Source organism: Lates calcarifer, linkage group LG9, assembly GCF_001640805.2.
Source record: "Lates calcarifer isolate ASB-BC8 linkage group LG9, TLL_Latcal_v3, whole genome shotgun sequence".
NCBI classification, from domain to species: domain Eukaryota; kingdom Metazoa; phylum Chordata; class Actinopteri; family Centropomidae; genus Lates; species Lates calcarifer.
The window spans coordinates 17749304-17775294 of NC_066841.1; the positions used below are offsets into that span (position 1 = coordinate 17749304).

Genomic DNA, 25991 nt, shown 5'->3' on the forward strand with positions numbered 1-25991 from the left:
GAAACACATAGGCATCTCAAGCATGAAATAGAGTGTATTCCAATTATCTGTTTCTTTCAGAATGAATTGACGACCTTTTAGGGAGCCGTCTTTGCAGTTCTTCTGTATTTTTTCAACCACAAACTTTGACATAAACAGTTTCAATTTCAATTTCAGCTGTGTTTTGTGTATGACTTTGGGGGTTGGAGAGCTGTTTCTACCCTCAGCCGTAGTCTCTATAGCAACAGCACTGACCCAGGAGGCACTGAAGTTATGGGGAGAGGGGTTGTGACAAGGAAGTGGTTTCCTGACTCTAACTGGGAGAATAAAGTGGGAATCTGTGACTGGCCTGCCCTCTGGACTATTTCATTCACTGTTGCACAGAGGAAGCCCAGAGGATCATTGCCAGGCTGCATAGTCACATGTCGACCATTCACACATGCCCACACATTTAGAAATTTTCAATAAATACAGCTAGTGTTTTTTAGCCTTTTAACAGTTTCACTGCTATCAGGCCAAGCTCTTACTAGCACACTGATTTAAGTAAATGTGCAGCTTAAATAAGTAGGCTAAGAAAGAAAATCTCAACTGAGAGCTTAACATGTCTGGAAATCTCTGTTACATGTCTTGAACTTCCTTAGTTCAAAAGTCAAAAGCTCTTGATGGACTAAAGCTGGGTGAGTGTAGGCAGTCATCATTCCAGTAACATGTAGGTCAGTGGATAAGCCTATCTATGTTGTAGGCAGTGTGGGTCTCATTACTGCTCTGCCTTCCAGATTGCTCTTTGGGGGGGGGGGGGGGGCTTCAGCCAGACAGTCAGTCAGTCTAGCTGTGCCATAGTTATCCAGTCCATTTCACTTCCTTGTGGGAAAAACTTTCTTGTAGGACCAAGTTAAAACAACACATTAATGACACAAACAAACCTTAGAAATATTTTTATTATGTAGGAGGAGGAGATAGATGTACAGCAACTGTAGTGCAATGCTTCCCTCTGTCATCTGCCTGTGGAAAGGATGCTTCAGTTAAGCAGCAGTTAATAAAGTCCTTTTATATCAACAGTATGTGATGCCTTATGTTAATGTAACAAGGATTATGTATGGTTTAGAGGATAATGTGACTACATATCTATCTATTGATTTGTACGCAGAGTATTACAAACCTCTGATCTACTGAGAGTAGCTGAACTTTAGTAAAGGTTGTTTATAGGATTTGTTGACAAAAAGAGAAAAAGTGAAAAATTAGAATCACCAGACTTATGCTATATGTCAACCAACAACCAGGTAAACAATGCCCCAGCACTGCCAGTACTTTGGTTTATGACCAGATATTCAAAACTAATAAACACTAAAAACACTCCCATCAGCCTTAGCCGTACTTTGTTTAATGGCAACTGATAAATGTTAGCATGCAAGCACTGTGCCCATTTAAATCTCTGCATGTTAGCATCAGAGTGTAGCCAACATTCTGATTCACTGGTCATTTAACATTGTTAGTCATTAGTGAGTAGTCATTAACAACCCATCCTTCAGGTGTGAGATTAAATTCTTCTACCAGCTTTAACATGTTCACCACATCTATTCTTGTCTTTGCTGGTTTGCTCATACTGCTGCCCTGTTAGTCAAACTATGTACATCTCTCTCCACAGCTTTTCTCATGACTCTTAATCTGCTCTAGCTTCTTAATTACTTTTGCTTGCATACCTCACAACAACCCACCGCTGCCCCATTCTCTGTTAACCCATATCACACTCCTCTTCTTCCAGTCCTCCCTCTCCTCCCACTCTGCATAGCATGTGTCGTTCATATGCTCAGTGCTTGTTACTCTGGGCAAATAGAGCCAAGCCCTCTGTCATCCCCTCTGGTGGTAGACCAGATGACTCAGTGTATTTATACATGAGCTGGGGCTGACAGCCTCTTGGTTGTGCATACCTCATGTGAGTGTGGGCGTGTGCACACGTGCACCCATTTTAATGAGTTTTAGATAGAGGGATGACTGACCGGTGCTCCTCTGAGTCAGCTTTGGACAGATTTAAAGTTCCTTCAAGGAGTTTTGATTCAATATTATGAAATCTATTTTGAGTGAAGTGTAACTTTTTTAGTTCCATGACTAATGTCATTACAGGCTATTAGGTCATATTTTAAGTATCTCCAAAAATAGTCACACCTACTTTGCATTGTCCAGAGAAAGCATCTGTATGCACACATGCAAAAAATGTGTACATCTGATAACAAAAGCAATGGGTTGTACATAGTTAACCAAATTTCATAGAAGCATGCAAACATGTGCTCATACCCACATATGTGGAGGCTGTGTGGGTGTGACTCATGGTGTGGGTCAAGGCTATCACAATTTCACAGTTCATTTCGACAGTCAGGATATGCAGTGAGTGAAGGACTCAGAGATTATGTGCTGTGGCGGCACTCAGATTAAGATGAGGGGGAGGAAAAGTCACATTCTCTGCACACAGAACAAAGCCTCTGTTGATCAGAGCACATTCCATAGTGCATATTGTACATGGTGAAAACCTGCATGTTGACCAGAGAGTCAAGCTATAAAAAAGTATATACACATCCCTGTAGCATGTTTAAAGGACAGGTTTACAACTTGCTTCCCATCTGCCCTGTAAGCTCTTTCCAACCAGATTGAAAGCTGAAAAGATTTTCCGGCTTTTATATGTCATTATTTTGCAGTGAAGAGAGTTTTGGATAAAACTAGTCAGGACAAGGATTTCTAAAAGGATGGCTGATTCATGGCCTACTTCTTTGTGCGTTTTTATCCTCCGCTCCAACCCAAATGAGGCTACAGCATACCCATGATATTGAAAAGCTGCTCATTTTACATACGTATGGAAAGTGGAAAACAGTTTTTTCCCAGGAGTGAAAGAGAAACAGGAAACTAAAAATATGCATTTTATAACAGACTCCACTGGGATGTGATTTCTTTTTAGTGAAAGCTTAAAAAGGATGTAGAAATCATAGGCTGTTATTTTTATTTTTTTAATCAGATGTGTTGAGCATTCATTCACTGAATGATGACTCAGTGTCAGTGAGCATCTGTAATCTATTTGCAAATTTGAGAACGCACTGGCGGCACAATACGTTGGATGAAATAATAGGATCAAGTGCTCATGATGCAACCCGTGGCTGTTTTGACAGGTCCTTCTACAGAAGTGCCTCTGGACTGAAGAGCTGTTAGAAATTTACTGATACTGTTGGAAAGCATTCACACTGTGGTATCTCTTTGACCAAATTGTGAATCTATTATTTATTTTCATTATTTTATTTGTAAGTGCAGTTCCCCCAAAAATATGACAGTTCCCTTTTCAATTGAACAGCTAATGTCATTTAAAAGGGAACTTTTAGTATTTGACAACTTGAGTGTTATTCACACATTTTCAGATGACAGTTTACTCACCACCTCCATTGTGGAGATTTGGGAAATGCAGACTAGGGCAAGAACAGTGTTGATTGGGTTAGGCACTGTAAGCCTCCTCCAGTTTTCCACAAAATGTCATCAGAAATCAACCACTCAAACACTTCAAGTCCAACTGAGAGTGAACACAGAAATTTGTACACTGGAATTCCCTGTAACTGTTGAAAGAAACTGGATGGTGTTATAGTGAAGTGGTTTGGAGATTTACTCACTCCAAAGGCTGGTCATGGCTGTTGGATCAGATCCCCTTTCTAATGTGTTTGTGTCTGGTTGTTAGACATAGTATTTTGAATTTCCATCATAGAAAACCCTCTTATTCTCTAATGGATGACAGCTGAGTTGTCAATCAGAACCGATCAAGTTCACAGTAAAAGTATATGTGAGTTTTATGCTGCTACATGTTTTTCTATGGCCTGCTCTTAGAATCGTTGTCTTTAGAAAAATATGTCCTCATGTAGTTTTGACTGAGTGGAGGCATTTTTCCAAAACAAACGTGTGACTTTGTCATTTCTTTCTCATCAAAGCTTGAGTCATTGCTCTCCATGTGTTTGTGGACACAGAATGCTGTTAGTGATCTGTCCCATGGAGTGAGTTTAAAAAAACAACATATGTGCTCTGTTCTGATAAGCAAGTCACATGGTCTCATATCAGACGCACAGATTGGATATTAAAATTTGTATGTATGTATATGTATATATGTATATGTGTGTGTGTGTGTGTGTGTGTGTGTGTGTGTATGCTGAATGTTTATTTTTTACACAGCACTAAAACATTATGGATGTGTTGCATAGGAAGGATAAAAACGTCTGAATCTGGTCACTTGAAGCAGAAGTGTGAAAGAAGCACTAGACATTTGTCTAGCCTCCTCAACTCCTCCTAATCCTCTACTCCCTTTACATATCTCTGTTTTTCCTCTCTAGTGACTGAGGATGTCCAAGCGGAGCTTGTTTGTTCGTCTGGTGCCGTGCCGCTGCTTGCGGGGTGAGGAGGAGACGGTAACATCGCTGGACTACTCCCACTGCAGCCTGGAGACTGTTCCTAAGGAGATCTTTAGCTTTGAGAAGACCCTGCAGGAACTCTACCTCGATGCCAACCAGATCGAGGAACTGCCTAAAGTAAGGAGCACATAGTTGTTATGTATATGAACTTAACATTTTCATTTGTTCACCATGTACATTTTCTAAAACATTTTTTGAGGCATTACATGCTAACTATTAACTCAACACGTTTGTCTAGTTTTTCTCATGAAAAGCTTGCATTGTGGACGCTCTTAACTTCATTCATACTCATTTTTAATCTGGAGCCTTTGAATGATGCAGTTGAACTTAAAGGATATTCATGACATTTAAACCTCTAATATACAGTATATTGTTGTTCAGCCATACACTTTTTGATAATAAAAAAAAAACTGCTATCTCTTCTCTGTCTCCACCAGCAACTGTTTAACTGCCAGTTACTACACAGACTGAGCATGCCAGATAATGACCTAACAGTGTTGCCGGCAGCGATTGCAAACCTCATCAACCTCAGGGAGCTTGATGTCAGCAAAAACAGTAAGCAACATAACAACTCATTTTACTGTATGTCTGTAACTTTTCTTCAGAAATGTCACTCAGGTTGGAAGTGTTTAAGGTTAAATGGGTCATTTCAAACTGTTGTTCAGATCTTGTTGCTGAGAGCTAAAAACTGATCACAGCCACTAGTTCAGTGACCTGTCAAGTTCAAATGTGTGAGTGTAACCTAGTTGTTGTGTTGTCGTGACTGCTATTGACATCAATCAGTGAAAAGAAAGAATTAGCGAAAAAAGAAGACGTTGTCAGGAAAGAGTTACATAAATGATACTGTGTTTCAATTGCTTCAACAATACTGTGTGGTAAAACGCTACAGCATGTTTCATTTACCACGTTATGTCACAAGACTGCGTCACTCAGAATCTCAGATGTGACAGAGAGGGGACAAGCCCAGACCTGCAGTATACTAGACACTTTCTTCATAGTGCAGTGATGAGTGCTAGATGAGACTCCACTGAGCTGATTCTCAGACTATGAGAGTATCTGTACAGGGTGCTCAACTCAAACTGTCTTGTCAGCGGTTTCATAGAGTGGGAAGTGACAACATTTCATGAAGTGTGACATTTACCTCTTTGATGGTTAAAATTCACACTGTTAAATATGGTTAAGAACTTTGAATAAGTCCTTTAAATGTTGCTTGTTTGATGAAAACTTTCCACTGTCAATGTTGCTCTAGTTAGAACAAACAACTGCAGAGTAAAGTGTCTGAAGGCTTGACAGTTCTAATAGCCAGCTGCATAAAGGTTCAATCAGGTGACTCTGCTATTTTTAAAAATTCAGCATTTACATAACAGCCTGTTGCATATTTCTACAAAGTGCTTTGCTTCAGACATGTCAGTAATTACACATCAATCTCAGTATCTGATATTTTCTTTGTGCATCCCAAATGGATGTTAAGCACCACAAGCTAAAACTGTCAACAGTGCAGGTTACTGTTTTAGATGGTTGATCTTCAATGTATGACCTTAAAACTAAGCAGAGTTGAAGAGGACTATGCTCAGAAAAAACCCTTTCATGGTGAGAGAAAGGTTAAAAACGTGATTCTAACATAAATGAATAAGGAGACAGCCTACATTAAACAGATGTTGAAGGATGTGGTGGTGTTTTCATGAACCAGAGTTGCATGTGTCGCGTTGACATTAAAAGTAGCTTATCCTTTCTCACAAAGCACTCTGTGCTAAGTGTTGTGGACACAAAACAAAGTGGGTGGAAATAAACCTCGAGACTTGATCACGTCCTCTTTCTTGCAGTTTGCTCATTGTGGATGTTTCTTGAGAACTTGCAGACTATCACTCAGTGGTCTTTCATTTTTTTCTTCTTCCTATCCTTCTCTTTTATTATGTCACCTTAAGCGCTCTTTCTCTGTGCTTGTTTAGAGAGGAAAGGTGCCGAGCCACTCTTAATGTACCTTGAGCACACACAGTTCAGGCAGAGAGCCTTCCTGCTTGTACTCACAATCCACAGAGCGCTCACAAACCACCTGTGTTTAACATTCACAAAGCTTCTCCTGCTAAACATAAGCAAGATGGCTTTCATTATCCCTCATCTTTTTGATTCTGACAGGAGTCATTTGTTTTGTGCCAGCGCTAGTAAAACAGTTACGATACAACATTCCAGATGTTTAATCTGTGCTGTGTAGCTGTCGTATTTAAACCTGTATAAACCAGTTATGGTAATTTGTGTCTGGTATTTCTCTCTAGGTATCCAGGAGTTTCCAGAAAACATCAAAAACTGCAAAGTCCTAGCTATTGTAGAAGCCAGTGTGAATCCCATATCCAAGTGAGTAACAGCACAGCCTTCTATAACAGCCGTTGATCTGTAACTAACTACATTTTGGTTTAATGTGGCACATGCTTTTTTGAGGCTTTGTGTGAGTGATGATATTCCTGTACTTTATGTGTTGTCAGGCTCCCAGAAGGCTTCACGCAGCTTCTGAGTCTGACGCAGCTCTACCTGAATGATGCCTTTTTGGAGTTCCTACCAGCCAGCTTTGGCAGGTCAGTCTGTTCTTCGGTTTGGATTAAGATGAAATTGTTTCTTTAAAAAAAAAAAAAAAAAAAGCTGAAGTACAAACTGTACACTCAGGCTTTATTGTTTGACTGTGGTATTAAGTGTATGTTTTGTGTGAAGCCACATTTAGCAATTGATTGGGTCATGACAGTGACATGGTTGTGATTGTGTAAGAATGATGACTACATGATCTAATTTTGGAGAAGGAGAAGTGTGTAGTTTACTCTTTCTATGGAATTAAATTTTGTAAAGGCATCTCTTAAAATCTTTGTTCCAGTTTAAAAAAAAAAAAAAAAGACTTCCTGCAGGGAAAGATCACAAATGCCCAAACATATCTTACATTTGAGAGAATGACTGGCTTAATGAGGTTAGACCAGCCTGTGAGATTTCCTCCCACTGCCTAATCTACAGTACTGCTGCATGGTTTATTAAGGCATATACATTGTAGGGCAGCCTCATAGTTAAGGTATACGTTTTGTTGGATGACCATATTTTATTGATTTATTCTATAACAATCCTTTAAGAGCTATTTTTGCTTTATTATTTGCCCCATGTCAAGTTATTATTTCAGTGTACTTCATTTATCATGTTAAAGATTATGATTCATGCTGATTTGTCAAATCTATCATTTTAAGGGGCAGTCCCTTCTCTTGAAGGTTAAACAGGTTATTTCATTAAAACCAGTGCAATTAGTCATGCTTTTATAGTTTGTAGTTTACACAATAGTTCGTGTGGAGCTCTCTGATTACACAAAACATGTGACGTGAGACGCCCACGTGGGTGTTAGCCCCATAGGCCCATTTCCTCTCACTAACACTCACCTTCTACTTTCTGTATGGGCCCTGCTTTAGTGCAAGAGATAATTACACCAGATCCTTTGTTTGTTGACTGAAGTTACCAACAGAAACGTAGTCACACGTCATAGCTGTAATAATTGCCAAAACTAAGTATGACAGTAAACTGATCTCACTAACTCAACTAATTAATGTAAATATAGTTCACTGCACTATGAATATCAGATGCTTGACAGTGTAATTTGAATATGTGTGGTTGACATTGGCTTTTTACTTGGTTGCAGGTTGACTAAATTACAGATCTTGGAGCTGAGGGAGAACCAGTTGAAGATGTTGCCTAAGTAAGTGTTTTTTAGTTTTTTTTTTTTTTTTTTTTTTACCTCTCGTGTTTTCCAAGCATCATACATTCAGAAACACAAAATAAAAGAGCAGCGTCACTGTGAGTGTCATGTTTGCGTCCTGACGCACGTCACGATTTTTTACCCTTATTACTTCCTCACTGTCTCCTTCCTCTCACAACCCCAGCAACGTCTCTGCCGTGTCCTCCATCCTGCCTGCCTCTCCACACCTCTAACTGTAGTATTAAATTCCACAGTGTTACATAAGAGCCCCTTTTACTTGGCTGCTTGCTGTGACAGGTTTTATAATCCTCTTCTGAGATGGTGGTGAGGGTTATTTCACCATTTGAGAAGGTTAGAGTGCCGCTGGGAGACTAAATGTCCCACGAATATTTGAGAAAGCTCCAGGTGACTGATGGGGTAGCTACTTTCCCTTTCTGTGTTCACTCATGCTTCACTTGCTGTATCATTCCATTTTATGTTCTTCCCATTTTCTCAGCAAAAATATTTCCCTATTTGCCTTTTTTGTCCTTCCTCCCTCTGGCTGAGTTTTCTTTTGTTATCTCACTCACTTTCCTTTTTCTTACTTTTCACTGACTGACTGACGGGCCCATCGGTTTATAAAGTGCAGTGCAGTGCTGGGGCTCAGAGCGGATCCTCTCTTCTCGCTGTGTTTATATGACAGAGGCCAGACCTGTTAAAGGCTGGAGCCTTGACAAAGAAAAGGACTAATGATCGGGAACGTTGCCAGAGTAACGCACAAGCATTTCAGAGATGTAAACAAATGTGTGCATGCACAAAGGGGGGCAGTGGAAGTCTTTTCAGAGCTTCCACATTGAAAGCGCAGCCTCTTCTCTCTCAGTGCACAGACACACACCAAGCACATGCATAAACTAAAAGTTTCTCTGTATTTTAAAAAAGGCTGCTGTGTTCCTCACAACTTGAGGTCATAAGCCGTGGTGTTCGTTTTTTTTCTCACTGATGAACTCGCTTTCTAGATGAGCCAGCACAGCTCATTCTTACCCCTCTCAGCTCACATGGGGGTCTCTGGTGTTCTTGCCAACTTTGAGGTAAGAATGTGACAAAGCTGGCTAATGCTCAAGTATATCAACATGATTAATAGTTTCATATTACCAAGGACCAAAAAAAAAAAAAAAAAAAATCACCATAGGGCTTAAATCATATTTATAATTTGCACCGTATGTCTGACATTCTTATTTTATGAGGAGCACCTAAAAACAAAACAGACTTACACAGTAGTGTTGGTGGGCCTTTGCTCTCCATTCCTGTGCTGAATCTCCCTCAAGGAAACACACTTCATCCCTGCTGTGAAAGTAACATCATATCTGTTCCCAAACAGATCTCAGAACATCTCTGTTTCATCTTCAGTCATGGTCTCTTGGTCTTGGTCTTGGTCTTGGTCTTGGTCTTGGTCTTGGTCTTGTTTTTGTGTGTAGAATTTTTTTCAACTTGACGTGATAAAACTACTTGTACTCCTTATCAATTTTCCCTTAACCTAAAATTGATTTGTGTACCACAATTCATTATCATGCCAGATTTCTAGAATTTAAACACCTCACTTTTATGAATGAATTTTATGAACAGCTGAGTGAAATGTCTTTTAGTGAACTCAGCATTTGGGCTCCTGTAGATCTAACTCTCACTTTTTGAGACTCTTGTGTGTGGGTGAGATAAAAAAAATCACTATCCAGTATTTGCTGCTGCCATTGTAGCTTAAATGCCTTCAAAGTCTTTTTGTGAATAGAGTTTGGAGAATCTGAGTGTGATATTTCCTCACTATTGCTCCTCAGAATGTGACTCAAGCCTTAAAGAATAATTTATCTCCAGTTTTCTGTCGCTGGTGATAATTTAAATATTGTAAAAAGTTGAGTAGTCCTGGTTTTTATCAGCTTGTTTACAGTGTAGCAGAGAATGTGAGACTGTGACCTGAATGTGGAGAGAAAATTCTGGAGCAAGGCTTAGGGGCTAACATACGTCACATTTTCCATTATTCAAAACATATTTCTGTCACGCCTGAGCTCTAAATGGTATTTATTTCCTCACAAAATTATTCAGTAAAAGGAATAAAGGCAGAGCATGTTTGCTATCCAAAATATAACCCAATTAACAGATAATCTTAAAGAAAAAGGAAAGTTTCTTTTGGCTTGCTTTTTGAAGCACGCTGCCCATATTGCTTGTAATCCTGCCCAATGCTTTTGTTTTATCACCAGGGTGCAGTTTAGTGTTTTCCATTCAAGTAGTCATATTTGAGTCATTTTATTTATTCCTTACCTTTTACTATCTCACTCCCTGTCTGTCTCTTGTGTCTACAGAAGCATGCAGAAACTCACCCAGCTGGAGAGGTTGGACCTGGGGAGTAATGAGTTCACTGAAGTGGTGAGTATCTGTCAGTCGGTCTGTCAGTGCCCAGGGCTCTCTACCTCTCTGGTGGTGACCTCACCTCCTCCTTCCTTAATCTGCTCCCTTTCTTTCTCTGTCATTTTGTAAATGGAAGCTCTGTCTTTTAAGAGCACAAACAATAAGTGCTCTTTTTTTCCTCTGCAAGATAATGTTCTTATTATACAATAATTACAGTGGAATAAATAAATTGCCTCATGATGATTTTTAGTTTGTTTATGAGTTAGACTGTTGTCCCAGCCCACCAGGCACATATACACACACACACCCCCTTAAACACTCACACATACATGCATATCACTTAACCTCCTTTGTCCTCTTTACATCTGTAGCCTGAGGTGTTGGAGCAGCTGACTGGAATCAGGGAACTGTGGATGGACGGGAACAGACTGACGTTTTTACCTGGGGTATAATTTATAGTTCTTCTCCATGCTTGCATACTTTCAGTGCCTGCTGTGTCTCAAAACATCAACTTGAGATTATTTCCTGTGATTTTCAAGCTAAGTGTCTGCCTAAATCTTCATCAAAATGAACCATAGTCAGTTTACATCAGACTTTGAGGTCTGAAAACCAGCAGTGTATAAACTATAGTCTAGAAATGATTCTCTTGCTGGATGAACACAGTTAGACAGTCTGAGAGGAAAAAAAAGCAGACTTTTGAGTTTGCAGATGTCCCAGTACTACTTAGAAAAAATTCTGCCACTGTTATTCTTTTCTTCAAACATAATTAATTTATAATGATGCTTTGATAGTCAGAATGTGTTATATGAGATTCATTTTTCATCCAAATGGCCAGCTTGTTTGTAACTGGGTCATAATTAAAGCATTAGTTCTGCTGCCAGCCTTTCAATAGCATCAGCTGTAATCACAGTCTGCCCTTGTAGAAGTAATGATGTCTGTCAAGCATATAAAGCAAAACTGAACACAGCAACTGTTTACCTTTTTATATAACTTTTCATTTTAAAAAAATGGAAAACACTATTTTTGCTTGTTGCTCCCAGCTGAGAATCAGTTACTTAACCTCACTGCTGAAGATGTTTTGGGAATTTTTTTTAATTGTGCTCAGCCAACAGCAGAACAGAAATTCAGCTAACTACCTTCTCTGCAGGGAAAAGCCAACAACAATCCTTCCTTTTACGCATGATCATGTTTAGATCCAGAGAGGAGGAGAGGAGGGGCTATTCAAAGATGGGTCTGTTATCAATGTGTTTGTGAGAAAGAGAGTGAGAGCAGGGAAAGGGGAAGTTGAGCGAATCAATGCGCTGTGCTCAGCTCTACAGTGCAATAAGATTTTAGCCATCTGAAATGGTGAAAGAATAGAAAATCAATATGTGGAAGTCAGTGCTGATACTGATATATACATAGATCAATTCATAGGTATAGATTCATGAATGGGAAACACTGAATTTTTCTGTTTGTCTCCTTTTATCCGTTCAGATGCTTGGGACGCTAAAACAGCTGGTATACCTGGATGTGTCCAAGAACAACCTGGAGATGGTAGATGAGCAAATCTGCGGCTGTGAGAGTCTACAGGACCTCCTACTCTCCAACAATGCCCTCACGCAGCTGCCCGGCTCCATTGGTGAAGATTACAACACACACACAAACAAACACCTTACTTGAAGAAAATCCAATATGAAACACCCTAACTCCCTTTTAGCTATTGCCAATACTTTTTTTAAATTCCTGGGCCTGCGTTGTATTTTAGTGCTCTTATTCCCATGGCTGACCTGACAGTGTTTTTACTGTGCAGCTAAAATGTGTTTTCATAACACTAAAAGGCCATCAACTTTCAAGAATCATACTGGAAGAAATCATCTCAGAAGAGATGATTGCAATTGCCATCTCTTCAGCTCCAATATAATCTCAGTTGTCCACAGTGTAGTAGTGCCACAAGATGTTGAGTTACGCCCAAAGGAAAAAAAGTGTTGGTTATAACAAAAAATCTCAAGTATGATTATAAAACATAATCAATATCTCATAACTGCTTCTTTGTGTGGTTTTTTATCTTCCTTATTTTTATATCTTCCTTCTCAGATATCGTCAGTTTTTTTCTGTTTTAGTTCCTTTTGCCGTCGCTGACAAATTAAACTTATATCACATTTATATCAATCTATGGCCTGGCCAAACTGATAATATGGATATTTGTAATTCATCCCTTGGGAGAGCTGTAATCTTCATGAGTTAAGACTAAACTAATAAAATCAGATGACTCCAGATAGAGTGCCATAGATGTCCGAGTTGATTACTACTAAACTGATTACTGTATTGACGATAGTATGAATTGATCCAATTAACTGCTGTAATTGATATTCCTCTTTGTGGTGCAACAGCAAGTGATAATCAATAGCTGCCCTGAGCTGTTGTATGCATCTCTCTAATAGCTCTCTGTTCCCCTCTCTCTTTCCCTCTTTCTTTAGGCTCACTGAAGAAATTGACCACACTGAAAGTGGATGAGAACCAGCTGATGTACTTGCCAGACTCTGTCGGAGGGTGAGTGTTACAGCAGCAGCTTTAATATCAGCAGAATAAACCCTGAGATCAGTGGATTACTGTGCTGTTTTCATCTTCCATTCACTGATCATGTGAAACGTCTGTCAGATATTCCCATTAAACATAGTGTGTTCTGTTGCTTTATTTGTTTTGGTCTAATACGGACTATATTGAGTGACTGATAACGGCCATGATTATGAAGCCTGAATGACAATAATGGAATGTCATGGTTCTGCCATATTGATTCATGGAAACCGTTGAGGTTTGCTTTATTGAGGAGGAGCCGATGATAATCTTTGCCCTGATGACCCTCCGATACGATACTGACAGATTAAATCAGCCGCCGCTGTTCTCAGACTGATGCTGTCTGCAGCAGGCAGGTAAACCCAGCAGTCAACAGCTGCTGAGGCTATAGTAAGAGAACCCGGCTGACATGTTGACCGTCCATCTACTCTGAATCATTGTGGTCCAGCACAAAGATTAGGCTCCAATTTAATCCATCTATGTTTTTTTGTTTTTTTTTAATCTGTCCTCTCTCACAGCCATGAAAGAAAACATATCTACATCAACTGTTAATTACAGTTACAGGTGTACAGTTGTGTTTTTCATCCATTGTTACCTAACACTGTCAATTATCCCTTATGTTAGAATGTGTCTCCTTGTGTACTTTGACACAGATTATATGACAAAGCCTATGGTTTAGTTTAATCCCATGCAAGGATTTTAGATTAAGCAAGCTGATTTTTTCATTTATATGTAGCTGATTTTATTCAATGCACTCTTGGTGCCCTGTGTTGTTTGTCCCTGGTCTATATTCAGCAGGCAGGGGGTGAAATCCTGTGTTTTGGAGTTTGATGGTACTATAACACAGCAGCTCTCTCGCAGGTCACACTCACTTTGCATTCATCTGAATCCCCAGAGTGCATTTGCATTTTTCATTCAGTAGAAAGCCCCAGCTGCACTGCACTTCTCTGTCAACCTGGGTTCAGTTTGAAATGTTACTGTTTTTAAATCATGTCCATGAAGCTCTTAAGATGCATCAGCTTTGGTGTAAATGTCTTTGAACATTTTACTGATAATGTAAGATGTTGTCACACTAGCTGGTCTGCACCAAAGCTGATCAGTTCTTGTTTGAACAAATCATTCTGAAGCGTTTTAACATTATCTAGCCCTTTCATGTCACTGTATTTGTAGGTCTTGTTTTGTTGGTTTGAAGTATGTTTGCCACTGTAGCACACCGTTATACTAAAGAATTGCTCAGCTCTTATGTAGAGAAATAAAGACACATTTCACAGTCTCAGGGTGCCCAGTAATACTACCTTGTTTGACAGACAAAGAGATCTTATTTTACCATGTTGGCATTCCAAAATCTGTGACATAGTATGTAAGCCAAGGCAAATGTGTTTGTATTACACATTTCATACACAAAGAAGCCCTGTGCATAATGCATTAATATTGTAAAAGAAAATGGCATAAAAACATCTGGTTCATGATGAGTATTTAAGACTCTGCTAAAGGCTGTGCAGAATGTAAAAGTCTTTAACTTGGATTTAAACATGGTCACAGTCAGTGCAAGTGTGTTATCTGCTGGACTATCACATGATTAATGTCCTCTCCTCTGGCTTCCTCTCATATTAGGCTAACATCTCTGGATGAGCTGGACTGTAGTTTCAATGAGATTGAAGCCCTGCCCTCTTCTGTCGGCCAGTGTGTCAACATCCGCACCTTTGCTGCAGATCATAACTTCCTTACCCAGCTTCCTCCTGAGGTGAGTGTGCGCATTAGTGCATATATGTGTGTTTGTTCAAAATCCATTGACTGGCACAGCATGCCAGCATGCTCATCTGTAACCGCTAGCGTGGCTCTGAATCCTGGTTTTTTCCCCCTCACAGCTGGGCAACTGGAAGAATGCAACTGTGCTGTTTCTACATTCCAACAAGCTGGAGTCTTTGCCTGAGGAGATGGGTGACATGCAGAGGCTCAAGGTCATCAATCTCAGCAACAACAAGTGAGTCTGGACTGACAGTGTGACAGTGAGTCAAGTGTGGGGGCAAGAAGTAATTCTGTTTTTTTCTGTTTTGGATTATTGCTATCTAAAAGACATTTTTGAGCAGTACCCTATTTTACATTATTGTAATTTAAAACAGTTTGAGTTTTGTTCTCAAACAGAATAAGACATTTAAAGATCACCAACATTTTTCTCTATTTTCTGACATTTTTAGACTAACAATTCATCACTCAGTCAAGACAATAATCAGCAGATTAATCAGTAGATAAAAATATTCTGGATTTGTAACACTACTCATTTTAAAAGTAGCTTTTTGAATGGCGTTCCTGAGGCCTTGCAGTTATTGCTTCACCATGAAAATTGGTGAGAACAAAAAAAAAGCAAAAGAATGTCTCTTGGTTTCACTCTTACAAGAGCACACATGCAGTCTGAAATCTAACCTGCTAATTACAACATCATGATCGAAGGATCTTAATTCTGGCCAGAATGAAAATGAGTTTGGAAGCTGAGGACTGATTGAGGATTTAATCAGGGGTTTTCCGTTCCTTGTGTCTGCTCTGTGCCAAATACACTGAATAACTTTGGCCACCACCCCAGAGCACTGACATTTTTTTAAGTAAAAATGAAATACAGCTACCAACTCACTTTATAGTGGGATCCTCACTGATCAAATTTGCCTTACATAATGAAATTGATAGACCGTTTGCGAGTCTTGTAGGTTGCTGGTGATGATTAAGCACCTGTGTTTTTGGTCCACTACAGGCTGAAAAATCTTCCTTACAGTTTCACTAAACTGAACCAGATGACTGCAATGTGGCTGTCTGAAAATCAGGTAAGATCACATGTATTATGTCACAAGTTCACAGGTCTCACAGCTGTCGGACAATGATGTTCTATTGAGACTGTAATGGCAGCAGGATACATGACAGGCCACTGCATTGAGCTATAAGTTAATCTACCTAGGTCAAGTAGCTCACAGAAAAAACATATTAAAAATGCAGCAAACCACTTCCAGGACATTCGATCTAAACATGCCAAGTGGCAATGTAGGTCAGACTTGGTAATACCCTAAACTCTACATCTTTAAAGTGTAGGAGGATCCTAATGAATGTCCTGACCATAGTAAATGTTTAAGGGCACACAGTATGGTGATCTAGACAAGGCCGTAAAGCCTGTCAAAGTGATATGACACAAATCTGAATGACAGACGAAGCCAGTTGGTGAGATAAGGCAACAGCGGCTATTCGGAAGTAAAGCGGGCACAAACAGATCGAGGTTACCAGGCAAGTTGTGGTACTTGAAAGTTGGACTTCAGCCCTGGCAAATGTGGCACTCGACAAGATAAGCTTAACAGAGGTGGAAATGCTTAAGTCTGGCCAGCTCATGTGTGAGGAAGTGACTTGAAGTCCAACTTTGTCATAGCAGTATAGCTTTGCATGGGAAAGGAATTGTTGAGCTACCCATATCAAACTTAGAGGAAGAGTTATTATTTGTGCAGAGGCAAAGTGAGGTTAGAGAAGACTGCATTGCTTCAGTGTGTTTGCTTTTTCCAGCTTATAAATATTTCTAAATTACAGTCTGTTGATTCTTACCGCATTCTCAAATCAATTATTCATGCCTTTTCCTCATCCTGGCCGGACTATTGTTAAGTCTCTGTTCAAATGTCTTAACAAAAACTGCAGCTCTATCAGAGCACTGCAGAAAAAAACTGTTATTCAGAACCAGCCATAGAGCCCACATTTCCCCTGTCCTGGCCTCACGTCAGCTGCCTACTGAGTACAGAATCAAATTTTAGAATTTTGTTATCGTTTACAAGGCTCTCCACAGACAGTCTCCTGCTTACATTTGTGAATTCTTAACAGGATGCTGCACAGGCAGGAATCTAGAGTCATATAACCAGGGCTTTATGGCTCTCCCTTGGTTCAAGACCATGGGTGACCAAGCTTTTGTCTCTAGGCTCTCAAAACAGCTCTCATACAGACATGAGGTCTGTCAGTGTGACAGTTTTTAATCACGTGTGTAATCTTATTTTACACAATCAATTCTTTTATAAAGGCTTTCGGGTCATTACAGTGTATGAAAATGTTTCCTTCAATGTCACTAACTTTTTAAGAACTTAATGACACCATGAAGGGGCTATATTAATTAGCTTCACTTAGTAAGAGTCGGGAGTACAGCACCTGTTGTGTGGCAGAAATGAAATCCAGAAGAGGCAGCAAGCAGCTCAAGGATACTGTTGGGCAGATGCCACAATGGTGGCAGGGCCTATGGGACACTGATGGAGCTTAAGGCAACTTCATCAAGGAATGGATGACAGAAAGAGGCACCCTGATGTACTTAAGCAATGCCCCAGTCAAAGCAGATTACAGGGAAGAAAGAAGAAGAAGAAACTCAGTTTGGGGAGTTGGGGGGAAGCACATTAAATTCATCATCATCATTTCCCCCCACGGTTATGTGTCCTCCACTTGACCAGATTTAAGTCTTTTCATGTACTGGCGATGTACTCCAGTTTACTTGCCATGCTAAAGTGAGGCACAGGGAACAGCAGGGCACTCTTTGAGCACTTAGTGTCTCGACAAAGCTCTGTTCATTGCAGACAGCACACTCAAACCTACTTTTTGTCTCCCACAGTCAAAGCCCCTGATCCCTCTCCAGAAAGAGGAGGATCCAGAGACGCACAAAACTGTGCTGACTAACTACATGTTCCCCCAGCAAACCAGGACTGAGGACTGTGAGTACTGTGCACTCAACAAGACTTAATTTCTCTTTTTATTTTCTTTCATGATTCATCTGACAGACACTCAAACTGCAAATTTTCCTGACTTGTTTTCATTAATAAGTGCTCAGTAGTAGTGTTGGGTATTAAAGACTGGGGCTCGTTAAGCAGTCAGTTTACCAAGCATTCATGCAACTCGACTGATACGAGCATGATTTATAAAGACAGAACAGAGTTTTGGGAAATTAATTTTGATGTCAAATTCTCAAGCACCACTACGACTGCAACTACCGTCTTTATTGTAGCAGTCCAAGAGGTGACCTGCAAGGATCCCTGGATGCATATTTTATGAGGGACCTCGTTATCTGAGACCAGGAGAAACACTGCAGAAGAAACACTAGTCCTCTTCTCTTGTCAAGCATCTGTTAGTTTGGTTAGGTTTCCTATTGCATCAGACAGCTTGCACTGACCCTGTTGCATCTTAGCTTCAGAGTAATTAGTGGTTCAAGATCTGCACGCTGGAACCACTGAAATTGTTGAGAGTCAGGTACTTTATTTTTGACACAAAAATCGATGTGTCGCACCACCAGGAAAGTTACTGTATCTTAGTTCTAGCCTCTGTTTGCTATGTGGCAGTCATCTGCTTTATACCATTTTCCATAGTTAAGTACCAGGAATTTTTCCAAAAGAGCTTTTATCTGTTTCCTCGTGCTTTCCTGAGAAGCTGGAAGAAGTCATGACCTCACTGCAATTATTATGTTTTACAACTTGTTGATATGGAGAGCACACACCAGGTGACTCATATTATCCACCGTGTGTTCACAATCTGATAAGGTGTGTTAGGTTGTAGAAAACTAACAGTTTTGATATGATCTCATTTCAACTAAGATCACCTTATCAGAATTTAGTTGCATGCTAGCAAGCATTCTCTGGTCATTGAGCATCTATGTCGAGGCAAAGAGCTTTTTAACACAGGAAACCACGAAGACTGATGCACATTCTAAAACTTAAATGACAGCTTTGAAATTATAGTGTCTAAACATATGTGAGTGCAAACTTGAGAAAATTAAATCAACAAAAACAGGCTGGGGTATATTTGCAATGATGTTGGTCAAGTTTCTTATTTGTGTCGCCAGTTGACAGACACTGACACAACAGAGAGCAGATGAACAATGCAAGATGCTATTGCAGAGTTTCAGGAAAGCTGCACTGTTACAGCCACAACCATCATGACATCATTTTCATCATAACCATGACCCTGCTTCTCTTTTGCCAACATGTTGAGTCACATAGGCGTGAGATTCTGTTGAATGCTTAGTAGTTACAGATTTCTGTGTTGGCATATCGTTGTATAGGGTTTACAGATTGTTATATTCACAAGAAGTTACAGCAAATTCTATTAATGTTTTTTTGCACTATTGGCGAGCAATAAACTTGCCCTTTTATATTTTAGAATTTAGCAGGATTTCCTGTCAAACTGTTGAATGTACAGTGATGTCAGTTTGAAGCACAGGGTCAAGCCTTTCAAAATATTGTTCTGTAATTTTTTCAAACTCTTTCATTTGAACATAGTTCATTGAAACAACACTTCTAAGAGTTTAAGGGGTTAACCTCTGAATTTCAAGTTCCTCTGCAACTCTGTCAATATATTGGCAGGCCTTGTGTTGTCTTTGCACCATCTTGTGGTCAAAGTCTGACTTGCATGAATTGAACTCAGTGGGGATGGCTTACAAAGCCTTAATTAAAAACTAATAAATTATTCTCATCCTAGTTTCTGCTTCTTTTTTCCTTCCAGACATTCCCAACTCTGACTCTGAGAGCTTCAATCCGGCTCTCTGGGAGGAACAACGCAAGCACCGAGCTCAGGTGGCCTTTGAGTGTGACGAGGACAAGGATGAGAGAGAAACACCCCCAAGGGTTAGTGGCACACATTTGTCACTGTTCTCATAATTGGAGAAAGGAAAATGACTGCAGTTACATGATTTACCACAGCTGCAAGAGCCATTGTCGTATAGTCTGGCAAGAACCTTCACTTTGTTGTAGCTGTTTTCATGTAAAAGCTCCCTTTTGTCCCATTTTCTGCACCAAAACATCATTGCCTAGTTTGAACGGTGGCACTAAGCGTAAACCTACAAGTTTAAAAACATATATCCTTCAGTGCCTGTTTATCTAAGGGAGATGTATCTGGTTGATAACTGAATGCACCTCATGCACATCATTCTCCATGTATTTCCCATTGAACACTGTATGGTTGGTAGGTTATTTTAACTTGAAGTCTGCTTGTACTCTTCTAGGAGGGAAACCTGAAGCGCTACCCTACACCATACCCAGACGGAGCTGAAGAACATGGTGAAGACAGCCCAATCTGTTGCTCACAGGTTGAAGGAGGATGAGTCCGGTGATGAATCGGGGAAAGAAGCAAAACCAATCGAAAGAAACCACATTGGAGTGCAGGACGTGGGTGTTAAGGTCAGCTTCAGATCAAGGTTTTTGAAAGCAAATGTCACTTTCATTTCTCCTCATTTTAGTTCCTCGTTAATAAATGACTTCTTGGATTGTTTTTGTGCAGGTGATAGAGGCTCCTTGCCCCAATGGCATGGCTTCAGACGTGGAGCCCCAAGTATCCGACAACACATGTGCCCAAAATCCCCCTGCACCAGAATCAAAAGACACTTCAGACACGTCTTACAGCTCTCAAAAAGTCCCTCTCAAATCTTCAGAGGGCTCTATGATGAACCATGAGGACACACTGGAGGTACCCGAATATTTAGCCCCTGAAATTATTAGGAGTTACCGCAGTTTCACAAACAAGTAGTACAGGAAGTACATTTTAAAGCTTTATCTGAAAAAGAATCTGTTTTTCTTCAGGATTCTGAGGAGCTGTCTGATGAAGAAGAGGAGATGAAAATTGCAGAGATGAGACCCCCTCTTATTGAGATTTCCATCAATCAGCCTAAAGTAGTGACTTTAAGTAAGGACAAAAAAGGTAAACGTTTTGTTTGAGTCACTGAAATGAAGTATTTTAAGGGGAAAATTAAACTTAACAAGTGACATTGTCAGGATATAGCATGCTGACTGATATTTCTGATCAACAGATGATGGCAAAGATGCAGACTCTTTGCTGGATGACACAGTGGCCAACAGCAACCAGAACAACAGTAACTGTTCATCACCATCACGCATGTCCGACTCAGTGTCTCTGACCACTGACAGTAGTCAGGACAACTCTCTGTGCACCCCTGAGAGAGAGTCCAAGATTCCCTTCCTCCCAAAAAGCCGGTCAGTACCATTCCTCAACATGGAGTAACAAAGAAGAATCTTCCTACTGCTGTTGTTACAGATTCTGATGTCTTTTTCTGTGTTGTAGGCAAGAAGATGAGAATATGAACCAGCCTAAAGACACCACCCCTCTCCTCCATAATGGTAACGGCTCTGAAACATCCCTTCAGGCCCTTTTGAAAACCCAGCAGACCCCGCCAGAAAAAATGGGTGACTATGATCTGTCCATGGAGGCCAGACTGGCCTTCATTGAGAAGGGAATTAACAACGGCATGGAAGACACCTACACCAAGTGGGACCAGATCAACATGAACGTGTCCAAGCTGCCAACTGACAACATGGTTCAGCTGGACGAGCTGGACAAAACTAAGAATGGTTCAGTATCCCGAGAGGACTTAGACAGTAAGCAGGGTTTTAGCAATGACAACTTGGAGCATTTACAGAATGGAAACCAGCAGGTCAGTGACTGCATCAGTAGTCTGGGGAACAAAAGCCAAGCAGTGAGAGTGGAGACATCTGCTGTGCGCGTGGCCTCGACAGGCGTGACAGCCAGCAGTGACATGTCCCTGTCTCGCAGCACAGAGGAACTGTCTCCAGAGAAAAGATGCCATCCCCCGCAGGTGATGAAGTCTCACAGTGTGAGCAACATAGAAGCAGGGGGCATGAGGCTATACTCCTTTGATGGGGATGACGACTCCTATGATACAGCAGCAATGACTAGGATGGCAGGAGCTGGCCCAGGGCCAGGAGCTCAGGGCCAGAGCATAGTCAGGAGCAAGTCAGCCGGTCAGTTACTCAATGACCAGACTCTGCAGATCTACCCCAGCTCCTCTGCATCCTCTTCAGACCTGCTCTCTTCCTCTAAGCCTCCTGCCAGCACCAGCAAATATCCAGTTTCCTCCAGCATGGCCATGGGCATCGCTCCTCCTCAATACAATATACAGTACGCAAGCAGTGCCATGCCTAAAGAGGGCCTCTGGGCTCAGAGGACACCCATGCCCCCAGAACACCAAGGCTACCTCCCTCCTCCTCCACACTCACTAGCCAACACCAACTACTCCAATCGTAATCAGGCACCTCCTTACCCTCTACAGCCCCAGCAGAGGGGGCCTCCCATGGCTCCCAAACCCTCTGGGGACATGTGGGCTAAGGAGAGACTTCTTTCTACCGGCAGCCAGCCTAGGAGCAGCACTCTGCAGAGGCAAAGCAGCACCGCCTCCACAGCTTCCATGGGCGACCCAAGGCGCATGCAGATGCCCGAGGGAGAGTACATGACGTACAGGGACATTCACACCCTTGCGAGAGGGCCTCTGGCAATGAGCCAGGCCATGCAGAGGCCCCTCTCAGCTCGCACTTACAGCATTGACGTACCCGGAGCTTCCAGGCCTCTCAGCGCCCGACCGCAGCCCCACGAGCTTCCAGAGAGGACCATGTCTGTCTGCGATTTCAACTACCAGCACAACAGCCCCAGCAAGAGGCCCAACACCAGGGTGAAGTCTGAGCACTCACTCCTGGACGGTCCTGCACAGGTGTCAGGAGGAGTGGGAGCAGGGAGGGTGCCAGCAGACTGGAGAGACCAGGTGATGCGGCACATCGAGGCCAAGAAAATGGAAAAGGTAAAAAGTACTAATAAGATAGAATGTATTACTGGTTTTTTTTTGTCCTCATCATTACAGTTTCAGGGTAGAATTAGTTTTTAACCAGTGTTTTTGTAGTGGTTAAACCTGCAACCATATCATTCCCAGGACCCAACATAATGAATATTCTCCTCCTTATATGCAATATAAGTCCATTATAGCATTGTTTTACATTAGTTTAGAATATGTGACTTACTCATGTGAATAAGACTGAAATACTCACAAGGACTTTCTTTAGCCTTTAAAGGGTTCTTTCACTCAAATAAAAAAAACATCCTCACATCCCCATAGCTTTGCAGATAGCTTAGGTTTTTTTTTTTCTTTGTTCAGAGTTATCCTTCTCTTAGAGCAGCCTAAAATAATGAAGGTGAAAAGAACTTTGTTGATGATCCTCACAGAGATGAACAATTACATGTAAAAATTCAGAAGCAGTGCATCGTTCTGGAAACAGTGTTGCAGATGATTCACATCATCACAACATTTTCCACTGGAACTACTTTCTACTGAAGAAATAGTCTGTGCTGCTGACAGTGTTAGGTGGTTTCTGGAAAGAGACATTGCTGAATTTTTAAAATGTAATGTTTCTGTGTTGTGAGTACCACAAATGAAATTTAATTCACCTCCACAGTATAGCAGTATCTCAAAACCTGGGCAAATAAAACCAAAACTATCTGTATGGCTACATTCCATTACAGATTTTGGGTGAACTGACCCTTTAATGTGAAGTGGACACTTTATACAAGCCTACTAACTCTGTGTGCAAAATGCGTCTGATTCACTGCATGTTTTTTCTGTATATCCTGTAAATCTTTTTTGTTGTGTCTTTTATGTTACTCTCATTTGGTGGATTGCATGGCCACCGCTGTCGGTTGGTGCTGGTTGCTCCATGTCGTCCCTCTGTTCAGAATGCGCTGTCTCGCTCCTATAATTCCAATAATGCTCCGCTGAGCTGGTCTCACTACGGCAGCTGTAGGGATATGCATGCCAGCCGAGGGTCTCTGGTCTATAGTGCCAGAGAGGGACAGGCCTACGGAGCTCTGGGCTTCTGTGTGAGTACTGTGAACTTGTAGTTAGCTCCTGCAGCTCGTACTAAGCTGGGGCTTCCAGACTGTGCTAGTTTCACATCCCTTAGAAGATAAAGAAATGTCTGTTTCCTTCTCTCCTTGATGTTGAGAAGTGATCACTGACCCTCAAAAGCCATCTTTCACTTGTCCTTTTATAGACAAATGAAAGTATACGTTGGGAGAGACTTTTCTCTCCCCCAACGTCTGATTGCTCACAACCACAAGCCCTTCCTAGCACATGTGATGTTTTCTCAGAGAAAAAAAAAATAGATGGATTCTAACAGGGTATTTGTGTATAGACTTGTTTAAAAGGGGCCTGCTTGTTTTTTTTGTACCATTATCCAGGTGGTTTAAGAGATTTACTGCTCTGTGGTAGAATCAGTGACAGACCAATCAATACAACAGAAAGCTGGCCAATTTGATTAAGACTGCTACAGAGCTGTAGTTCATTTAGAAATTATTTAAAATCTACCGAACCACAAAACTTGTGAGGAACCCATTTGTGGGTAGCATACTTAATTGTCCATCTCATGTAAGTGAACAAAAAAACTGTTTCTGTCTGTTGCACAATGGGAAGCTCAGTGACACATTCACAGCAAGTCTGAATCCAACTGATAACAAAAAGTGTCACCCTAAGCTGTGATGTAACAGACATGTCTGCAGAAATTAAGCTCTTTTTTTAAACTCGGTTTCTCTCTAAGAAAACCCTATCTTTGCTTTGATAACCAGATATGTAATGTGAGCATTATACATGGTACACAACGCCCCCTTTTAAACCTGCCAGGTTCTTTAACATCATAATAAGTGTCCCTGTGCGTTCTCCCTCCACCCTGCCACACTCCGATCATCCTGTGATTGTAATGCATCTCAGCAACTATGATTTTCATCTCCTTTAACTGTACTTTAAATCCTCATTTTGCTCATTCATCATCTTCAGTCCAACTTTCGATCGCTTCAGAATCACTTCATAATCTCTCACTTTGTGTGTGGGGGATGAGAAGTGTGTTTGCCAAAGGTAAGTGGTAGATGTCTGCATCTAAGTGATCTAGAAAGTGGGTATTAGAATCTGTAGAAGAGGGTAAAAAAAAACTTTGTCTCCAGAGATGTCTGAGTGTTGTATAACCTCTTCCCTTCTTGACATTATGATTCACTTTATCTTCAGCAAGCTAATACTCAGAATTACATGCTGCTTAGAGTCTGAATAGAAACTAAGCACAGTTTAATCTCAGCTTTTCATCATTTTAATCAGATGTGTGCCGCCGTTCTCCTCAAAATCAACACCTCACTGCCTAATGTCATTGCCCGACATGACAAAATGTCAATGTCAGTATCTAATTGCGTGTCTTGTCTTTTATCCTTTGTTTTAAATGAGTTTTAGTGGGCCCATTGTTATTAATCGTCACTTTCTTCCATTTCAGGACGATGTGTACAGTCCTCAAGGGCAGCAGAGCTACACCATGGACCCCCACAGAAAAGTAGGTGTTCCACATGTAGAGGCAGATTTCTGGCTGCAGAGCAAAAAAAAAAAAAAAACTAGCTGATTGTGAAATGACTTGGATCTGCAGAGGTTGCCTGGCATTTTGCCACGATGCATCACAGCTTGTTTTCAAGTGACGAAAACCCTGCTCAAACATGTTCCTTCATGGCTGTGTGTTTTTGTTCTCCAGGTGCCTTTGATGAACGGTCAGATGGGCCCTTCTGTTCGTCCTCAGATGAGCCAGACACCCATGGCCCGCCACCCTTCCAGAGAGCAGCTCATTGATTACCTGATGCTCAAAGTCTCCCAGCAGCCCCAGGGGCCCCCACGCATCCCGCACGACACAATGCAGCAAGAGGTGAGGGATGGTGTTTTACTTGTATGAACACTGAGATGCAGAGAAGTGAATTTGAGGAAAATCTTTGTTGGTTGAGGATTGATTAAAGGAGCAGTTTAACATTTTGCTGCCTGTGAGAAATATGTATGAAGCTACAGCCAGCAGCCAGTTAGCTTAGCTTATCATAAAAACTGGGAATGGGAGGAAACAGTTAGCCCTGGCTCTGTCTAAAGCTAATAAACTCCTCCTACAGCACCTCTAAAACTCACTAATATCATGCCATGTGTGGTTTCTTTGTTGTTTATAAAAACCAGAGTGTAAAGGGGGGGTTTTCCAGGGGGTTATATGCTGGACACTCACTTTAGATGGTAGGCAGATTTTGACACCTTTGGACAGACCCATAGTAGCTAAGGTAACCAGCCGTGGGCTGCTGCTTGA

General features: G+C 41.1%; 1 protein-coding gene across 1 annotated transcript in view; it reads left to right on the plus strand.

Annotated features, from left to right (window-relative positions):
• The window catches only part of erbin (erbb2 interacting protein), a 49179-nt gene that overhangs the window by 19224 nt on the left and 3964 nt on the right, over positions 1–25991 (plus strand). The window contains 22 exon segments of the mRNA XM_051073019.1: positions 4332–4526; positions 4847–4964; positions 6683–6761; positions 6890–6979; positions 8071–8127; positions 10458–10521; positions 10875–10949; positions 11980–12124; positions 12963–13035; positions 14674–14803; positions 14928–15043; positions 15806–15875; positions 17675–17774; positions 19555–19676; positions 20054–20092; positions 20094–20228; positions 20329–20514; positions 20628–20745; positions 20855–21038; positions 21127–22654; positions 25158–25214; positions 25407–25574. Of these exon segments, the coding sequence (XP_050928976.1) occupies positions 4341–4526; positions 4847–4964; positions 6683–6761; positions 6890–6979; positions 8071–8127; positions 10458–10521; positions 10875–10949; positions 11980–12124; positions 12963–13035; positions 14674–14803; positions 14928–15043; positions 15806–15875; positions 17675–17774; positions 19555–19676; positions 20054–20092; positions 20094–20228; positions 20329–20514; positions 20628–20745; positions 20855–21038; positions 21127–22654; positions 25158–25214; positions 25407–25574 (3840 nt within the window). The 5' untranslated portion in view covers positions 4332–4340.